Genomic DNA, 20,829 nt, shown 5'->3' on the forward strand with positions numbered 1-20,829 from the left:
AATGTTCTGTACATGCCGAACTTCAATTCATTTTCTGTTTATTCACATTTGATGAAAATTCTTTATCTATTGTAGTGGTGTCCATTTGACATAAATACCAAATGTGAATTTAGGGGTTAAACCAATATCAAGATAACATCTCTAAGGCACGAGAAACCCAGCGAGTACCCTACAGGCTTTACGAAGTGAAAAAGATAAGATTCTCCTTAAAGGTGAGTTTGACTGACATCAACCTGTCTGTGCTGGTTAATCACCGCGTAAGAAGCTAAAATTGACTCCAGACAATAATGAAAACTAAAAAATTAAGAGGAATTAAGCCAAAAAATCTGTGATCGCTTCTTATTCTTAATTTTAACCTCAATTTAAATTGAAAATGACTCCTATTAAAGATAGTATTTGTTTTACATGCATTTTTGAATGTGTATTTTGTTGTTTAAAGCATTCTTCAATACAGGCAAAGTGTTGCAGAACAATCCTACACACGTGTATCTAATGACGTGTTCATATTCTAACAGAAAGTGTGCTATACAAAATCAGTGAGGGGAAAAAAAAGGAAATTAAAGTTGGAGTAGTCTGCAGACTTGGGGACATTAGTTCAGTGTTCACATAACCTTGGAGAACTTGTTGGAGAAACCCCCAACATCTGTGACACAGACTCTGGGACCTAACACTCCACTTACAGTTTAATGCTCGGAGGAGAGTCTAATTGCACCTCACGGAGGGAAAAAGTGCAGAAATCCGAGAACAAAACAATGTGCCCAAAAAAAGATTAGCGATTAAAACTCTTAGCCAAAGAGGATCTTCAAATTCCATGAACAGATGTGAAGGATGAGGCCACGAACATTTTCTGTCACCTCAGCCTTAGTTTCAATTGATTCAATTAATTAAAGAGCATAAATACTGTTTTAAAAAAGAATCAATACTCACAAGAAATAAAACTAACTTGTTCCAGTTATTATATAAAATATGCGTAAAATACTGAACAGCTATAACCTGGTACAACATGTGACTGTAGCAAGAGCCAAGAATATTTTAGAATATAAAAACTTAATAAAAAAAACATGTTATTTTTGAGAAACAAACTTTGATAAATAAGTTATTCCATCAACAACATACATTAGTTATCAAGATTTATTACTGGTTTCACTCTATATGATCAAATTCTAAAATATGTACATTTTAATTACAAGCACTATTTAGTCAACAAAATCAAACCGCTAATTTAATAAAAATGGGTCTTTATGTACAGATCTTTAGGATGCATGGGTTGGAAAAGGCATTTAAAAGATGTTTTTAAAGTTGGACCTTATATGACCGTTTATGTTTATTAAAACACATTCATTTTTACCTGCACATTCATTTTAAAATATATATGCGTTTTTTTTGTTTTTTTTTTTACTTACTGTGTTTCTCTGACTGATTCAAATTCCTGTTGGCCACACGTAATACATGCAACCAAGTTGCACGCCGCTGCATTCCCCGCATGTATTTCATGTGCGTCCAAGGTGGGATGTTGCTGTTGACCACACGTATTTAAAACTTAACTAAAAGTCCTGTTAGCTGTCAAATGTCCTAAATATGTGAAATGTGTTCTCTAAATTCGATCCGTCCTCTGGGGGAGCGGTGAGCTGCAGAACCAGCCGCTCTTAAGAACCATTTGGTGTGTTAACCGTAACCCCGACCTTAACCCTTCCTCCGGGTCCATGTGGCTAAGATGAAAATTCAGCACTATTTAAAAAATGATGTGCGAAAATAAACTTTATTTAAGAATATATATATTTTCTTCTTTCTTTAAGAATAGAATATAATTGATGTTTATTGATTCTACAAAGGAGAAATTACCTTGTTGAAATAACTTTATTAAAATCAGCAGAAAGAGAATAAATAACACTAAAAATAATCCTAAAATGTATTGGCAACATAAATATTGTCCAGTGTCTATGATTCTATGAGAAACAAAGTTAGGAGTTTGATTTTACACGATATAATGTGTCAAAATTATTCAGTTTTTTCTTAATTTTTTGTTTTATTTTAAGGTTTTGTGTCGTTTTTTTCTAAAGTTTACATTAAAATGCAGGTTGGGGGGTCATTACTTCTTTTTCCAGAAAAAAAGGAAATAAATATTTTTCTGAAACTTTGTAACAAAAATATCTCCTTGGGTTTCCATCACTGTTTTGTTGTCACAAAGCTGCTAAACTTTTTTTGGGGGGGGCGGTTTAACAGGTGAGGGTTTGACCCGGCTTCATCCGGAGCCGTTTCTTCATCCCATCCAGGCCCTTTGGTGCTCCCAGAGTAATAAGATTACAGAGGCAGCACTTTGCACCCCAACTAGTTACTTTAACACAAGTTTAAAGCGCTTTAGCTTTATATTATATGTGGACACCTAATCACTCTGTCGGATTTTTGTCTGAAGGTCTAAGCTGCATTACGGGATTATCAGCACCTGTGCTGAATATGATCTAAACAGGAAGGAGAAGATCCTCCAAAGATGAGAAATACTGGATTTCATTCTTCAGTCTTTGAAGCTTTACATCATTTTAAAGCTTTTTTCTCTTCACATATGTTGTGCCAAACACTCATGTCAGTGAGCAAAAAACTTTTGTCCAAAACATTTGGCCTCAACACAGTTTTCCTCATCTATACATTACTGAACATCCAAAAGGTGAAACTAGGACAGATAAGAACCCTCAGTTTAGCTCCTCCCAGCTAAAAACAAATGTATGTTTTTTTATAGTTTGAAATTGTATGAGTCTGAACATTTAGAGTGGGAACGTTTTGCAACAAAACTACATTTCTGCAGCCATTCGAGACGAATAAAGTTGCAGAGATGATGAAAATGTGCTCTTATGAAAGACTAACTTTCTTTTTGCTACATTTGGATGTTCCTCATCCACTGTTAGGATGAAACGCAAGCATGAAAATGGCAGAAAACTCCTCCCCTTATCCTGTGGATTGAGGAGCAGTTCATCCTACGTCCGTCAGGCTCTGAATTTACGATGAAATAAAAGATTTTACTTTAACTGCTTTAACAAGCTTCACTTTTCTACAAAAATGACATCCAGGTTTTATGCAGAAATCCCTAATTATTGCATGCTTTTAATCTTTATTGAATAAAGCTTTAACAAAGTTTGTTTAAAAGCTTAAAAACAAGTGTTTTTATGTTAAAATTTTGATTTTTGTTGTTTCTTTTTAATTAAAATATTTCACGTAGATACAGAGGCCTTTTCCTGACAAAAAAAAAAAAATGTTCAAACTTCAGTTCCAAAGGATTTAGAGAAATGAAGTCATTTTACGTTCATTTTTGAGCACAAATGCCAGACTAATAAAACAATCAGGACTTAGTTTCCTGAAGAGAAGGATGTGACCCAAAGTTTGAGGCTCAGATCAGCAGGACGGCGGCAGAAGGCTGATCCCCTTATTATTGAACAGGAAGCCTGATCAATATGGCCGCGTTCAGCTTGAGTCCTATTATCTGGAAACGGATCTCACTGTGCAGCTCATCAGTCTGAGGACAGAAAACATGGCCGCATCTTCTGAGTTGAAGTCGAACAGTTTAAGATGACTTGAGCGGGAAGGCCGCCGGGAGGCCGTCCATTCTTGAGTGGAACGCTTCTTCTTTTAGATTCCTTCAAACGCGTCTCGCTTTGGTCCGTTCGTCGACTTAAAGCAGGTAGGACACGCAGAGGTCTTAATCTGTGACATTGTCAGTGGAAGTGGCCCATTAAGGATTTGTGGAGTGTCAGATTAGAGCCCTGCGTCGTCATAAATCTCTGCCTCCCAATTTGGCCGGGTGGTGGCAGAAGGGGGGGGCTGGTGCTCTGTGGAGTCTCTGCTCTGTGGATTTGCTGGATAAAAGATTCCTTCTTCCACTTGGCTCAACCTCATCAAGTGGTTTTCGGTGTCGGACGAGCCGCTGCTGGGCTGCTTCATGGTCGGTGGGCGGACCCCCCGAAGGCGTTTGGATTTCTGAGGGTTCCGAGCTTCGACGCCATGAACTTCTGCATTCCGGACATGTACGAGATGCCTCACCCGGGGGTGGGAGGCTACGCCGTGCAGAGCGGGGGGGAGCATTGCATGTATCCAGGTGAGGGGCCCGGGTACGGACAGTACGAGCCTCAGCCGCTGCACCATCCGCCCTGCATGGAGCAGGCTTGGCCCCCCAGCCAGCACTTCTCGTGCTCGTACGCCGGGGGCCCCTCGTCCTTTAAGTCGGAGTTCAGCAGCGGCGACGTCCCTCTGAGCCACTTCCACTACCAGCCTGAGTACTTCCCTGAGGTCAAGGCTGACTTTCCACACCTGCAGTGGATGCAGGGGGCCCACCGGAAAGGTACGACCCCCCCGCCGGGGTTTGTGTTGTCAGAAAAAGGCGCGTGCGATCATGTGTTAGCGTCGACCTCGAATCATGGGTGTAAATTAAGCCAGGCGTCAGGAGGCTGCGAGCTGAAAGGGGGGGTCTCTATTGATTGATTGATTGATGGAGATGCACCAGAAGGCATAGTGTGTTATTGTTTCAACAAAGTATTGATCGGTGTGGCATCTGCAGATGCTCCAAGGTCTGATCTCGTTAGGGGGGGCGGGGCTTTAACCCACCTAAAAGACAAAGTGGCCGGAACCATGTGACCACGTGTTTATGAGCATTCTGTATTATATTTAGAGGGATTAAAGTGGAATTAAAGCATATTTTTAACCCTGCTCCCCTCCTCCAGGTTACATACCGAGTTACCTGGACAAGGATGAACTGTGTGTCGTGTGCGGGGACAAAGCCACAGGCTATCACTATCGCTGCATCACCTGTGAGGGTTGCAAGGTAACTCCAACATCATGACCCTTTTCCTCTGCGGGTAACTATTCTAATGTTTTGACCGCCGTTCTGCTCCTCTGCAGGGATTCTTCAGGCGGACCATTCAGAAAAACCTCAACCCAACGTACGCCTGTAAGTACGAGGGGAAGTGCGTCATCGACAAAGTGACCAGGAACCAGTGCCAGGAATGTCGCTTCAAGAAATGCATCGCCGTGGGAATGGCCACAGACTGTGAGTGAAGCTTTCCTTGCAGGAGCTCTTCCTGCGTAAACAAAGAATGAAGATGGTTTTGCCTCGCGACAGGCTGGCGCCGGTCCAGGCAGGACCAAGTTGTAGCCAGTAGGGTTCAATTTAAAGAATCGATTAATCAGTCTGAATCGATCAGAGTCCAGTAAACAAATAAACAATCCAAAAAAATCATTTTCTGGTGATGTTGCTCTTCTCTCACAAGAATCTCCGAGATTCGAAGTGTTGTGTTGGAAACAAACATGTCGAGGGAGGATAGAAAGCTTTTGTTAGAACAAGATGGATTGAAAGCAAATGTTTAAATGCGTGAAACTATGAGGAAAGATCAAAAGTGAATTGAACTGAATCAGAAGAATTGAAAAAATCGTAAATTGAATTGATTCTGACTTGTGATACCCAGCCCTAGTAGCCAGATCAGGCTCTGGTCGTGATCTCGAAAGGGATAAAGCATGTTCAGAAAATGGACGGATGAAGATCATTTTGACTTGGAGAAACACAAACAGGTTTTTTTTTTGCGCCACATCTTTGACTAATTCGTACTTAAATAACATCTACTGATGAAAGGCCATTGACTGTATATGAGAACTGGACCGAGTAAGTGTGACATCACCCATAGAAAATACCTTATACTTACAGCTCCAACGAAAGGAAGTCAATTCAATTGGAGCCACATGACCTCAATAAGAGTCGGTTTGAGTTATTGTTTCTATATTTTCTGTTTCTACCGTTCATTGAGGGCGGGCTCTGGAGAATCTGTCAATCACACATTACTGAGGCATTGATTGGTCAATTTATAATTTGAATGATTTGAACTAATGAGGAAAAAAATGGGATTATTTAGAACATGTTAAAAAAATGGCAGATCAAGAATCTGGGATTTTGACTTTTGGAGCTCGCTGGTACTTCCAGTTTGGAACACAAGGGGGGAGGGATCACTCAGTCCAGTTCTCATTTATAGTCAATATGAAACTTTCAAATAGCATTAGAAAATATGTCTCAAATATGTAGCTTTCTCTGACAACAGGACTACTTCTTCAATCTCAGTGAAATGTTTCATGTGTCTTAAATCAGCGTTAAAGTTCATTTGACTACAAACGAGACAATCTCTGTTGGTAACATTAAGAGGTTTGGTAATATGTTTCTGTCAACTACACATTGATCTCATCATCCAAACACAAAGGACCAAGATTCATTAGGGGCAGAAACTGAAGCATTCTGGGTTAAAGAAACGGCAGAAATAAAGCAAACAATGAAGCTCAGAAATGGTGCATGGATAGAGAAGTGATAGGGGGCGAGTACAGAACCCTGCGGAACACCAGGTGGAGCGGCAGTGAGAGCTGGATTCCCCCCCTAGATAAATAGGATGTAATCCGGTCCAGAATGGTGCAGAGATGTCTAGTTCGTGGAGGTAGAAAGGAGGATTTGGTGCTTTACGGTGTGGAAGGCTACAGAAAGATCAAGCGGGATTAGGGCAGGATTGTCGTGCAGCTTTAGCTGTGAGAAGAGGTTCAACAACAGAGCGGGGGGGGGGGTCGTTTCTGAGGAAAAGGGGCTAAAACCAGACTGGTTCAAAACAACGTTGTTGTTCAGCGCTAGAAAATTGGAAAATTGGTTGAAAGCTGTTTGACCAGATTTACAAAATAAAAAAAAAACATAATATAATCGAGTAACAAATGGGTTGACACATTTTCAGGTTACTTTTGTACAGTAATTTCCTAACTCCTCCCACTTTTGTGTAAAGATCTGGAGTCCTGGAGGAGTTCTGCTATTATTAAGCTGTCACAAAGCCATAATTTAACCAAACAGAAAACTTTTTTCATGTTTTAATAAAAGTCTTTGCATATTGAGATGTCCTCCAAATAATCCCTATAGTTTCCTTTGGAGTCTCATTATTTTGGAGTAGAAGAAATTTAGTTCTATTTTGTAACTTCACTAAAGGTGCTCCTATTATGAGTAGAAGGCATGATGGCGTTTGAGGTTTCGTAGTGGATGGGTTCCTAGGCAGCAGACGTACTTAACCTAGTTATGGTTGCCAACGTTTATCCATCGTTGAAACAGTCAAAGAAGAGGTGCAGCTTTACCAGACAAACCTGGAGTCGCCATTTTAAGCCCGTCAGACGTGGGTGGAGGAGGTAGAGGGAGAGGTTTATTTATGTGTGGACCAGCTTCTCTCTTTCTAACCTCTTTTGTAGATTTGATAAACTTGATTTACGACACATCAGGAAACTGTACACTGTGATAAAAGGACTTTTTAGGAAAAATCCCTTAAGTTTGGAGGATTTCTTTAAAAAAGCAAACAAACCTGAAAGTACAACAACTGAAAATACGTTTTAGCAAAAATGTATCTCTTTGAAAGTTATTGTTTGGTTAAAAAAAAATCCAGATTTTTGGTGTTTTTAACATGTTCTTGTGACATTTTTCTGATAATAGAGGACATGTATGAGGAAAATTCAGTTCAGTGCAACCTCGGTGACCAAAATCTAATTTTTGACTCACCAGCCAAGTTGTCCGTTTAATGAAAGAAAGTCTACTGGACAAATCATTACATTATTTTACATGTGTTATTTTAAAAAATATGATGTTTTCAGCTCAACACCAGCTCTGTAATCTTACACAGAGACTACTAATGGTACAAAGTGGATTCATGTTTTTTGTTATTATATTTATGAATACAGTTTTTATAAATGTAATATGAATTAATGCTTTTGTATTTATCCGCCTTGTCTTAAGTCCAAAACGTTGTCCGACTTTAAAACAATTGTGTTTACATTCATAGACAACTGACGGGACAGCTCGTTAGCATTAGCAGCTAATATCGTAGCATGCTAGCGTCAGTGTGTAACAACACTGTTTCAAATCAACACTTAACGTTTTGTTTCTGCTGTGGACAAACAGATTTATTGTGGTGGGGGCTTTTTTATTTATTTTTTTTTTTTTATTTTTTTTTGCCAATGGGCTTTTTGCTCTTTCTCTTTGCCTCACTGAAATATGTCCTCAGCTAGCTGCAGCTTATCTCGATTTTCAAAAAATAAATGATCTAAAACAACAAATTCAAATGAACTGGGCCCCCAGCACTAGCTCCATTTAAATCTTTGTTTTCTTTGTCTAAACTGCACATCTGGGTAGCTCCAATATTGCCAACCATTTTAAGTGGGGGCTGTGAGAGGCAGTGAGCCATCGGGGGAGCGTGGAAACAGTTGGGGGATGGGAAGTGGGGGAGGGGTTGCTACACGCCCCAACTCAGAAGCAAATTTCTGATGAACTCTGCAGAAACTATGTCCTCAAAATAAACTTTTTTTTTATTTGGGCTAAAAACATCCTAATTTAAATACCACTAAGAGCGTGTTTTCAATAACTCAAACGACAATAGTCGAGGGTCTTTATTCACAGCAGAGAAAATCTGTTGGCCCACTTTAAGATATGAACCAGGCTGCTTCCACCTGTTTGGGTGTAAGGCGTTTGGGACGAGAAGGTGGTTCATGAGGTTTTCTCGTCCTGCTCCAGTGGTGTTGGACGACAGCAAGCGGTTGGCCAAGAGGAAGCTTATCGAGGAGAACCGGGAGCGCCGTCGCAAAGAGGAGCTGCAGAAGACGGCGTGGGACCGGCTGGAGCCCACCCAGGAGGAGTGGGACCTCATCCGTCTGGTGACTGAGGCCCACACGGCCACCAACGCTCAGGGCAGCCACTGGAAGCAGAAGAGGAAATTCCTGGTGAGACGTCCTTCCTGCTTCTCTGCACAGCCTTCAATTCAATGCTGGGAAGATACGACCCCCCAACAGTTCCCCACCACTGTTCCCATCTTAACATGTTCATGTGTTCTTTCTGTATCTCCTTATAGAGAGAGCAGAATTAGCTGGCCATTGAAGAAAAGCGTTCCAGAGCGCAGCGGCGCTAATTTCAGACATTTAAAGCGTCTTTCTTTAATGTTTTTCTTTAACCTTCAGCACCTTCATGTCTCTTTTTCAGTTCCTTCCTGCCGCTTTGTTTTTTTCTCTGATTTGCAGCTTTAACTTTCAGCCTCTAACCAGTTTTTTTTCTTTTTCTGTTCATCTGTGCCGGCCGAGCCTTTGTCAGCTGTTTGGCTTTTCTATGGCGGGATTTTGAGAAAAACACAAACTCAATCACCTTTTGTTCTTAGTTTTTTCCAGAAAATTGAATTACAGAAGGAAGATTATGGGTTCAAATCAGGATCAGTTTAAAATGATTGAAAAACCAGATTGTAAATTTGAAAAGTTGACATTAGAAATTTGAAAAAAAAATGTTTTAAACTTAAGGAGTTATTGAAAATTTGAAAAATAAAATTAAAAATAATTTTTTTTTTTTGTATTTTCACAATTTTTTTTCTCATTTCTGTCCTTATTAAAAGAATGTATAAATTATTGTTTAAATTCAAGTTTCAAATATAATTTTTTTTCAACTTTTCATCATTTCTTTTCAGTTAAAAAATAAATATTCCTTTCACATTTAGGATTTTATTTTTCCGATTTTAAATAAGTAATTTAAGTTTACAATCTATAATTTCAAGCATAAGAATGCTTTCAAAATTTTTAAGTTAAAATTTTAGTTTTCAAATTTTTACATAAATAAATCCTTTGCATTTAAAAATGTGTACTTTCAAGTTAAAAGCTGATTAAAAAAATATTTTTTTATTTTTCGTTATTTTGTTTTTCAAATTTACCGTTTTATTTAGTTTTTTTTATCTTAATAAGTCCTTTAGGGTTACAATGTGTACTTTCAACTTTAAAACAGTTTTCAATTTTTTAATTTTTCCAAGTTTGAAATTTACATTTCCAATAATTCTTTCAAGTTTACAGTGTGTACTTTCAAGTTAAAAGCTGTTTTCAAATCTTATTTAGTTTAAAACATTTCATTTATTTTTAATAATTTCCTTAAATTTAAATATATTCTCTCAAGTTAAAAGCTGTTTTCAATTTTTCTTTTTTTTTTTTACTTTACAATCTATTTTTTCATCCCCTTTAAGCTGATCCCAACCTGATCCTATAAAGGATTGCAAAAAAAAAAAAAATCGAAGTAAATGCGAGGCTGTGCAGTCCCGTCATAGAAACTCATCTGCATCTGCTTGTTTTTCTGTCTGCGCTCATCTGTCTGCAGTTTAACCTGTTTTCTTATAGTCATGTGACTCAGCTCCTTCATGGAAACTTCACGATTCCTGTTGATTATCCGACAGGTCGAGGAAGCAATGCTTCTTAATGAAATAACATGTAATTTATTCTATACTTCTGACCAGAGTCAGGCGGGGGGGAAGGAAACTAAGGTAAGAAAGGCTCTTCAGAGTTTCTCCTCTGCCTTGACCCCTCCCTCAGACACTCAGCAGCTTTTACCGTGTCCTTTCAGCCGGAGGATTTTGGTCAATCATCCGTGGTCAGTTCACCCGATGGAAACAAAGTGGACATTGAAGCCTTCAGTCAGTTTACAAAAATTATCACCCCTGCTATAACCAGAGTGGTGGACTTTGCCAAAAAACTGCCAATGTTCTGCGAGGTAAGACATTTTTTACATTTGCTTTTATTTTACATCATTTTTATGTTGATTTTGAAGCTTTCTGAATGTTTAGCTGGTCCAAACTTTGTTGCAATGAAAGAAAAAGTTTTCCAAATCTGCTTGATTCTCAAACACGTTGATGTGGGAGCAGTAGCTGCGAACAGACCGAGCCGCTGCGGCTCAGACAGCAGGAAGCTGCGTTCTCTGACTGCCCCTCTCTGACCCAGCTGCCTTGCGAGGACCAGATCATCCTGCTGAAAGGCTGCTGCATGGAGATTATGTCGCTGCGCGCCGCCGTTCGCTACGACCCGGAGAGCGAGACGCTGACGCTCAACGGCGAAATGGCCGTCACCCGGGATCAGTTGAAAAATGGAGGCCTGGGCGTGGTTTCGGACGCCATCTTTGACCTGGGCGTGTCGCTGTCCTCCTTTAACCTGGACGACTCGGAGGTGGCGCTCCTGCAAGCTGTCATCCTGCTCTCCTCTGGTGAGTCCTGCAGCTGATCGGGTGATGGGGGCTTAAAAATTATACGACAACAAAAATTACCTTGAAAAGGAAATTAAGCAAAGGTTTAATGAAGGATTAAAACAAAAGAGCCACAGAAGCAGATAAAACAGGTGACAAAATGTGAAAAATCTCATTGTTACAAAGAGAAAATCACAAGCAATATTGCTCTCTTTTAGCACAACTTATAGTTTTTCAGCAATTTGCTGCAATTTTTGTGTTTGTTAAATTCTCTGTCTTCTTCATTGTTTAGTTGATTCAAGCAGACACATGCAGCTCTTCACAACAGAATAAATCCATGCTGGATTTTCAAATTTTAAATGCCTGCTTGATTACTTTTTAAAGAAAATGTCTTATCCTCTTATTGCTTTTGCTGAGTTCATGTCTATTTCTGTCTTTTTCTGGACAAATTCAGGTCATTATTGCTTTTTTTGTTTGATATTCACCACAAAAAGTAAAGTTTCAGGAAATAGAAATAAACAAACTTTTAGCCTTTTCAAAGCTGGTTTTCATCAGATTTGTTTTTGGAATATGATGAAAAAAATGTAAAAGTAAAGAAAATTCATACATTCGGTGTCAAATGTTGATGTTTTGATGTGTTGCAACTTCGTTATATACATATTTAGACATCTTGTTCAATTAATTAAGGGAAATTATCCCCAGAATTGCCTCCAGCTCATAATAGTTTCTTAATTTTTTAGCAGCGTGTTATATTTCTGCTAGGCATGTCCAAAGTGTGGTCATATAAAAAGCATGTGTACAGAAAAATTGCTGTATCTTCCTACAGAAGATGTCAGCAGCTTTATATTTCTTTTTAATACATTTTATGTCTGTCCCGTCTTTATTTGTGTTTATTTTATTTTATACTTATCAATGGAATAAAGAAACAACCTATCAAATCTGGACGTGGCTGATGTAAACAGTGGTTGCTGAGGAAAATAAAATTATTTTTGCACAGCTAATCACTGCTGCTTTCTGCTCTAACATATGATTTTTTTCTCTGCTGTTGTGCAAAAAATGCGTCTTTGATTTGGTAAGTCTGAGGAACGCAGATAAACATTTTGTGATCTGATCCTCTATCAATGAAAGAGATCCCAATCAAACCGAGTGGTGCTAGAAATGACCCAGTCTGACTTCAGTAGCTACTTTAAGAGCCTCATTCAGGCATTTCAGCTTCTTAAAGTCGAACAATATCTTGATCTACTGTAAAAGCGTTCCCAGTGATCTTTTAATAAGGATTATGTAGTTTTTCAGCCCAAATCAACAAACCTGTCATTTTTTAATACATGTTTTCTTCAGAGCAGCAGGAGTTCATCAGAGATTTGCCTCTGATAGCAGGTTTTGAATGAAGAAATACTTAGAAAAGCAGTTTTAATCTTAAAATATTTTTCGTCCTCTTTTATGGGAAATATTATTTAAGAACAGGTCTTTAATGGCTACCTAAACACTAAATCAACTTGTTTTTTTGGTTGTTGACCTCTATAAATGGGGCTTTAAAAGTGCCACATTTTTCACAATTTAAAATAAATTTCTTTATTCTTGAAATTATAATCTAAAGTCGTCTGTGTGCTGCCCCCCACAGGTCAAAATGAGCTTTTACAGTTTCATTTTGTGATTGGTCAACTGGTGTAAGTCCCACATCATTTCAGAAGTTTCATCCTCTGCTCCTGTATAAAAGCCCCATCTTTGATTCTGTTACGGTTGGTTGTTATCGTGTTAGCTTTAAAATCGCTCGTATTTGTATCGCCTTCAGTCGTCAAAAATCTACTGGCTTCCACCACTATCCAGTGGACTTGGAGGTTAGTGAACAGTGGTTTAGTGCAATTGGTATTGAATCCAGTGAACTCCGTCTTGGTGATGAGACTTGCAATGAAGGTTTCACTTGAGGTTCTTTGCTTAATAAATTAGCCTTTATTAGCTCATAATGCTAACGTCATTTTACCACTGAGAACTCAGGAGAAGGTGGAGGAGAAATATCCTCAACCCTCACAGAACGTTCTGTGGAGATTCTGGCATCACTTTCACAAATCACAAATCTAGGCTGAGAGTGGAGTCGTGTTACCCTTTAAGACCTCCCTCAGCATTTCTTGAAGGTCATATCATTTGAGATTTAAAATTTCTTTGTTCTTACCCTCAGATCGTCCAGGCCTGAGCAGCGTGGAGCGGATCGAGCAATGTCAAGAGGAGTTCCTGCTCGCCTTTGAACATTACATCAACCACCGCAAACACAAATTAGCTCACTTCTGGCCCAAGCTGCTAATGAAAGTGACAGACTTGCGTATGATCGGCGCCTGCCACGCCAGCCGATTCCTCCACCTGAAGGTGGAGTGTCCCACTGAGCTGTTCCCGCCACTTTTCCTGGAGGTCTTCGAGGACTGACCCCGTGGGCGTGTGCATGTGTTTGTATGTGTGCGTCGATTCCTTGGGTACCCTGGCGGTCTCCGGGGTGGAGCCAGCAAAGCTGCACATCTCAATGAACTGTGGTCACACCGAGTGTCCCTTCATTCCGTAGTTTAGGGGTCCAGCTCACAGGTCCTGTGAGGAGCCTCCAGCTTTTCTTTTATTTCATGACTTGTTTTCCCGTCGCTCTGATCTTACAGTAGATTTGTTGAGGATTGTACGGATGACACAGTGCTGATCTAATCGACGCTTGTTCACTGGTGACAAACCACACTAATGTTCCTTCCCCTAAAAACGTGGTGACAGCTCACGTGATGCACTACAGCACGCTTAGTTAGCTTCTCTGCTGATCCAACCTGTCTCCGTTTGGTCCATCCAGGACGTTTGGTACTTTGCTATCACATTCTGAGCGCACCTGTTTACGGCTCCACACTCGTGGACTTTAAACTCATCCGGGTAGAACAGATGTGGCGTTTGAAAGTTGTCGGAAAAATCAAACTCCAATTAAGAAGCCCATTTTACATGAAAGAAAGAAAAGAAAACAAATCAGATTCTTCTTTGGGAGAGAGTTCAACAGCCCCCTTGATGTTTACGTCATTTCCTCCCTTTGATGCTCGTCCTCTCTTTGGTCCGTGGAAAGTCCCACGCTGACGCTCATTTCAGCGTGAAGCTGTTTTCTTCAGTTCAGCTAAGAGGAGCATCAGAGGAAACCGGCTCTGGATCCGACCCGGACCAAACCTGTCAGGATGGATGCTGCCTTAAATGAAACGTAAACATGCTAGCTTTGATAAAGCCGCGTTGGATAAAAGCCTCTAACAGCTGTAAAGGATGGCAGACAGAAAATACAGAATCCACCTTCTGAAATACAAATGCGTAAAATGCTAACGATCCTATCACGCTGGAGCTGTGACTGTGGCGCCTGAAAGACGGATAAAGAGTAAACCAAAGCTTTTGTTGCCTGAATGTGAAGGAGAATTTCCTCGAGAGCTGACGAATACGGAACACTTTCTGCTATCACACGGTTCTGTTGCGGTCCATTCTACACATCTGCCCAGACGTCCGTTCACTGTTCAAGAATGAGAAAGTACTCAGGTTACAGAGCTCACTGAATCTGAGTGAGATCTCAAGTTCAGGTTTATGTTTTTGAAACACAACAGCTGCTGTTACACTTGAACATTTTTTTTCTTTTAAGAAAACGGAAGAAAACAGTGATTTACTCCTGGAATGTGTCGATTTTTTTCTCTTTTTCTTGCGTTTGATCACCTGATTGTCACAGAGGGACGGTGACGGCACAGAGAAACTGAGTATTAATGCTAAAGATTTACCGACAGTGAATGGAGCGCGGTAAAGGAGCAGGGCCCGGTCAGGAAGAGGACAAGCACAAGCCAGCTCTGAGGGTAGGATGTGACAATCGTGCAAACTCTTGTTTTCATAAGCCAGTGTCGGGTTTTGTTCCCACCTCAGTGAACTCCTGCAGAACTTTCCTCACGGTGAGCTCTGGTTTTGCACGCCGCACGCTCACCTTCTACGGTCCTGTCACTTTAAGTCCTGGTGCTATGGGAAGTTCATTCTGATCATCCATTCAACACACAGCATGCGCACAGTGCTGAGACCCCATCACTGTGAGCCGCTGGTGGATGCTGGCTCAGTCGGCAGCGGCTTCGTGGTCATCGGTGAAGGCCTGCGAGACGCTGATCTTCAGCCGTGTGCCGACGTCTTTTGCATTTGTCGCCCTCTTAAGCTTAGCGCTCCTTCCTTAAAGCAGTTTGTGGGTTTTCTCCTCATTTCCGTGAAGTGATGCCTTTTTTATCAAAGCAATAGACTTGCTTCGGTGTTTGAATGACTCGGACCTAACAAGCACTCGCACACCTCGCAGACTCGAGCAAATGCACAGACAATCAGAGGGGGGAGAGAACGTGGACGGTTACAGACCGGTGCTTAGATGAACCGCCAAAGCCAGACTACACCGACAGTAAAGGTCGTTAGAAATATAACAATTCACTTTTAAAGACTGGAAATGGAAATGTTAAATTGCACCCCCCTTCTGGGAGCTAAATCCAGCGAGAGAGCAATCAGGAGCCAGATTCATTATCTTAATGTTACAGGAAGTCCTCCTCATATCTACAAACTTGTAGGTGATTAATGTAGATCCTGTAGGGTGGCTACAGTCAAACAAGTATTAATCATTTCAATTCTTTAGTTAAGTGTTTTTCCTCATAATCTGCACTAACGGGGGAAATTAATTTGACGATATATCGCGATATTTTCGTTTAGTGATGCTTATATCGATTTAAAATGCTGACAAGACGATATTTCATTAATTATTTATGAGCGTCCTTCAGTGTTTTCCACCTAAACCCCCAACCACTTGGCAGCACACTTTGAGCAGCTCCATACCGCAACCAAAACAACAAGATCTCACGATTAAGTTAAAAGTTGAGTCAGCCTTGCAGTTTTTTTCATTATGAGACATGTACTACTTATTTTTTACTTGGGATGGTTACCGAACTGAAAGTCTGTGCCTCGTTGCTGCCAGTATCAGAATACAGTTGCAGTGCTTAATGTTGTGATCATTAAGTAAAATTAATTTTCTTATAAAAAAAAGTGAAAAATTAATCTGCTACAGTCTTGGAATATATCGCGATATGTATCGTATTGTTATACAGATTGTATTGCCAGGCTCTTGTTAATACACACACCAAGTTTCTACCCACCAAAAGATATTAATGAACACATTACTTTTGGTCAGACCAGATTAATTAAGACATGGACGTTGGGCAGACGGGTGAGATCCCACCGCTGACACCAGTGTACCAAACTTGATTTAAATGCAACTGTAGTTGCTGCCACCACCTTTGATTTGGACCAGTCTTTATGTCCGTAATATTCTAAAGTATTTAAAGAAAGCTTACAAGATTATCTAGCACAGCATCACTTAAATTGAAGGTTGCAGTATTTGCTCGTTTAGAGACTTCAAACTCAATTACAAATCTGCACTGCATATCCACAAGGGCGCTCTCCGGTTAAGGATAGTCCCTGCATTTAATTTGCTCGTTTGCATCTGACATAAAAAAAAATGCATTATATTCCACGATGACTTCATTATTCAAGGTTGCTTCATGCTGACTAACTGCAAAGCTGTCCTGATACCAAAGAGGAAGCAGCAAAATGAGCTACAGAACTGACCGGAAAAGCAGATAGATCTGTGACCCCCCAAACAGAGGTCCAAATGGAAATAAAAATATTGCAGTATTTTGGGATCAGTTGGACTCATAAGTGGTGCGTTTCCTTAAAATTAAAGTCTGGGTGCAGCAGAGAGATATGAAACTTTACACCACCTTAACCTGTGGTTCTCCCCAACAACTGATTATTTTCTTGTTTTCCAGCTCTTTACTTGATCTATCTAATCATGTGGTTCTAACAGACCAAACAAACCTTCTGTAACCGGTAAATGGTTTGCACTTGTATAGCACTTTTCTACCGAGCGGTACTCAGAGAACATTGCTTATCCTCTACCCCTGTGCTCACATAGACTCGTGGAGATAACTCATTTAGAGAACTATAGAATACTTAGACATGTGACTGGGGTGGCAAGAAATCAAACCACCAACCATTCAGTTAAGAGCCAACTACTTCACCTCTAAGTCATCATAATGTCTACAAGGAATATCTCTGAACAGCTTGTTACCTTTTGAAATTAAAAGTCACTTTTAATCATTTTACAAAAGCAGTACGTTTACCTAAAAATACTGGGAAACCCAAATACAGATGTAAGAAAAAAAATAGAGCAATAAAACTTAAAATAAGTCAACTGAAGATTTCTTTACTAATCCCACTACCTTAACAAAGCAGTTGAGAAGATGTTTTGATCCCTTAAAATGGAAGCTTAGTTTGACTGAAGTTATAATTCCTGGTAAAACTTTAATTGCAGCAATTTGCACCAAATGTAGAGGAATGTTTTAGCCGGTTCTGGTCAAGGCTAGATTATCATCAGACAAATAAACATAAAGCCTTCTAAAGATCAGTTGGTTCGGCTTAAAAAAACAAATATAGTTAATTATTGTGTAAAAATGGTCGTATTCCAATTATTTTTGGACTTTACAGGCTCTTTTTGTGGTGGATTATGAGAGAGGCCTCAAATATAAAGACATAGTCGAACATGAATAAGGAAAAACTGATGGAATACATTTAAAGTGAATAGTCAAACTTGATTTCTACCTTTTTCTTTGACTCGGTTACATCTTCACCAGCAAGTTTGACAGAAGCAATAAAGTTGAGAAAAGTTTTTTGGGTTATTTTATGTTGTGGGTAGCTCTTCTCAAAAACCCAACATGTAGACGTGGTCGGCGTTGCCTGCTGGTCCAGACAGCGGTTCTGGCCGGTTCACTGTTCTCTCCCACCTCATTGCTCCTCTCTAGATGACTCAGTTACAAACCAACAAGAAGACCTGCACCATAGAAAACTCTTACAGAGGAAACGGGATGTATATTTTCAGACTGCAGATTTATTTTACAGATGTTTACAGCTCAATAAAGATGTGGTTTTAGTTTTGCAAAGTTTTATGAATGAAAATATCTCTTGAATTCATGTCAATTTAAGGCAAAAGAAAAGGCACTAATGGACTGTCAGCACAAACTCATTGGGGACAACGTTTCTGTCCGCACATAAGCAGCAGCAGAGGAGCCACAGATTCTCTCTCGGTGTCTAAATGTCTCCCTGTTCAGCTCATCACATACTGAAACACAGGAGGGAATGCAGTCGTTTCCACAGGAAACTGTAAGTGCACATGGTGGACTGCAGCTGATGTAAATAAAGATCCTTTTAAGAAAATTCTGCCGGTATTTCAGTCATTATTTGGGATTCTATTGGATGTTTCTTCGGTTTGTTTCCACTGGGTGTAAAAATAATGTATTCATGCTTTTATATTTTCAATCCTGAGCTATTTTTAAGGCTATGATTATTTATTTTCTTTTATGAAGTCCACTCTAATATTTGTTGATTCTTCCAAAGAATAGTTTTCTGTCGAACAATTCCTTTTTGTGAAAATAAAATCACCTTTTTACGTGTTTTTAAAAGCCAAAATTTGCACAAATTAATATATCAGAGTTCAAATTGGTTACATTTGCAATAAAAAGTCAGAAAAGAGTCATTTCTTGTGGATTACAAGTAAAAGTTCTCAACATGTGTGCAGAGGCGAAAACTAAGAACTTTTTTTAAATTATTATTATTTTGCATTCCTTGATTGTTTTCTCCCGCATATCGCCGTGGCGACCACCCTAAAAGATACACCGTTATTTATAGTGTTTAAGCTCCAGCTCCACACAGAGGTTGTCTTAAAACAATCACTAAAACAAAAATACGTCAAGTATAGCTAGGATTAGTACAGATGTTACAGTCCTTAATTAGGCCAGACTGTATTGGAATTATTCTAATAAAACGTTTCATGTGACAAACAGATTACACAGATCTTGTTTTGAACAATACAAGGCAAAAGTTGAGAAAAAAAATGATTCTTAATGGAAGATTAGAAAGAAAACGATAAATAGTATTAATTACTAATAATAATTGTAAGGTTAAAATGTGACAAAGTACGCACATTTTCTGGGAAAATAGTGATTCCCCGTGATCAGAATTGAACAGAAGCAGTTGTATAATGTTTTTGACTTCACTGAGGTCAGAGGTGAGCATGTTTTGCTGCAGAAGAACAGAGAAGAGGTTGCATTAGGGTACAGAGAGAGGAGCTGAGGTTAGTATGAATCTTTGCGTATGACACTGTGATCTTTAGTAGATCTGGAGATTTGCTCCGGAAAGAAGAGAAATGAAGGTCAACTTGAGCAAGACAGGAAGTCAAGGAGTCAAAAGTGACGAGGACGGATCGGATCAGGAGTGAATCCATCAGAGGAACAGGTCATGTTAGAATCTTTAAAAAATACACGCAGGAAAGCAGATGTAGACGGTTTAATAGGAAGGACAGAGATGATGTTGGTAAAAGGATGGAGCCAATGGAAAGGAGGTCTACAGGAAGACAAAAGAGGAAGTGTTATTAGAAGGATGCACAGAACAGGGTTGGATGGTGACGGATGATTTGCTAAAGGGAGCAGAAACTATCAGTGAAACAAGTTTGACATCTGTGAGATTTGAAATAGCTTCTGCTAAATCATTAACAACCAAACTTTATTCCTGTTTATGGTTGAATCAACATCACATATTAAACAGATCCTCACATTTCCTCTTGAAACTGTCTTCAACTGTGACATTAGCTTGAACTCTACTGCCACCATGAGGACAGGAGTAGTAGTAACAAAACCAGAACTTAATGTTATTCTCATAGCTTTTACATTTTGTGTTTTTTAAATATTTATTTTGTTATCAATGTACTTATTTTACATTGTATATTAATTAATATAGCTGTTCTTCAAGTAGAAGCTGAAAGTGTTTTACATCTTTGCTCTAAGACCAAGAATTCATCTGATTCTCCAAAAGACAGAAGTATTTGAGGTAAGAAATGATAATCCCAGTAATAAAGCAGGGATGTATCTTGAAAGAAAACTTTGAAGAACTGAAACTCTAGAGACATGCTCAGATCACCTTTGATTTTTTTTTTTTAACTTTCCTCCAAGTTTCTAGCTCTGTTTCCAGACTTGGATTGCCTCACAAATAAGATGTTTCTGTCAATTATTCACGTCAAATGTTTCTTTTACCTTTTCTCCACGACTTACAGCTTCCTCTTCTCCATGACGCCGTTCCTCTGCTCATGGTCGCCACTCGCCGGATACAGAGAAAGTAAGGATAAAAGGGGAGTTCATCCTCTACCTTCTTAAGCTGTATTTAGCATTGACTTACCTTCTTATGAGCAGCTGATTTATGTCAGCAAATTAGAGTAACTTCATTCATGTCTCATTCCCAGAAGGCTTTGACTTAACACTGATAGCCAACATTTGTTTTTTTACCAGTTTTTTTCAGATCTGGAATGAAAAAAGCAGAAATTTTATAATTTTATTAGTAATTTTTATGTATTTATTTGAGGAGGTCTCCTAAAATCATGCAGAATATTAGTTTGTTTGAGTGATTCATTTTCAGCAAAAGCCAAGTCCTTTATTTTTGCCAATTCTATGATAATGTGTCTTTTTAATTATTTTGTCCAGACAAAAAGGGTCAACAAATCCTCTGAAATGAATCTGGTGGAAATGAAACTCCAATATGAAACTTAATATTTGATCTAAACTCCAGTGTCATAAAATCCCCTCTAAAGACAGAATGGGACCACTAAGCCATCATCAGTTACATGAAAACTATTAAATTGATCAATAATCGCAGTCTTATTTCATTAAAACGAAGATTGATTCATACTTCTTTGCAAAAAGTGTTTTACTAAT

General features: G+C 39.2%; 1 protein-coding gene across 5 annotated transcripts in view; it reads left to right on the plus strand.

Moving 5' to 3' along the window:
- thrb (thyroid hormone receptor beta) overlaps positions 1 to 18,283 on the plus strand; it is a 33,090-nt gene extending 14,807 nt beyond the window's left edge. For 3 of the 5 annotated variants that reach the window (XM_024298298.2, XM_024298282.2, XM_024298292.2), the window contains 7 exons: positions 4,707 to 4,807; positions 4,885 to 5,032; positions 8,552 to 8,757; positions 10,236 to 10,322; positions 10,403 to 10,549; positions 10,777 to 11,035; positions 13,191 to 18,283. In XM_024298298.2, the coding sequence (XP_024154066.1) occupies positions 4,707 to 4,807; positions 4,885 to 5,032; positions 8,552 to 8,757; positions 10,236 to 10,322; positions 10,403 to 10,549; positions 10,777 to 11,035; positions 13,191 to 13,432 (1,190 nt within the window). In that variant the 3' untranslated portion in view covers positions 13,433 to 18,283. Of the gene's footprint in view, positions 1 to 3,751; positions 4,328 to 4,706; positions 4,808 to 4,884; positions 5,033 to 8,551; positions 8,758 to 10,235; positions 10,323 to 10,402; positions 10,550 to 10,776; positions 11,036 to 13,190 lie in introns of those variants that run through there. The other 2 variants (XM_024298318.2, XM_024298307.2) reach the window with 2 other exon arrangements.
- The last annotated feature ends 2,546 nt before the right edge of the window (positions 18,284 to 20,829 follow it).

Source organism: Oryzias melastigma, linkage group LG11 (genome assembly GCF_002922805.2).
Source record: "Oryzias melastigma strain HK-1 linkage group LG11, ASM292280v2, whole genome shotgun sequence".
Taxonomy (NCBI): Eukaryota; Metazoa; Chordata; class Actinopteri; order Beloniformes; family Adrianichthyidae; genus Oryzias; species Oryzias melastigma.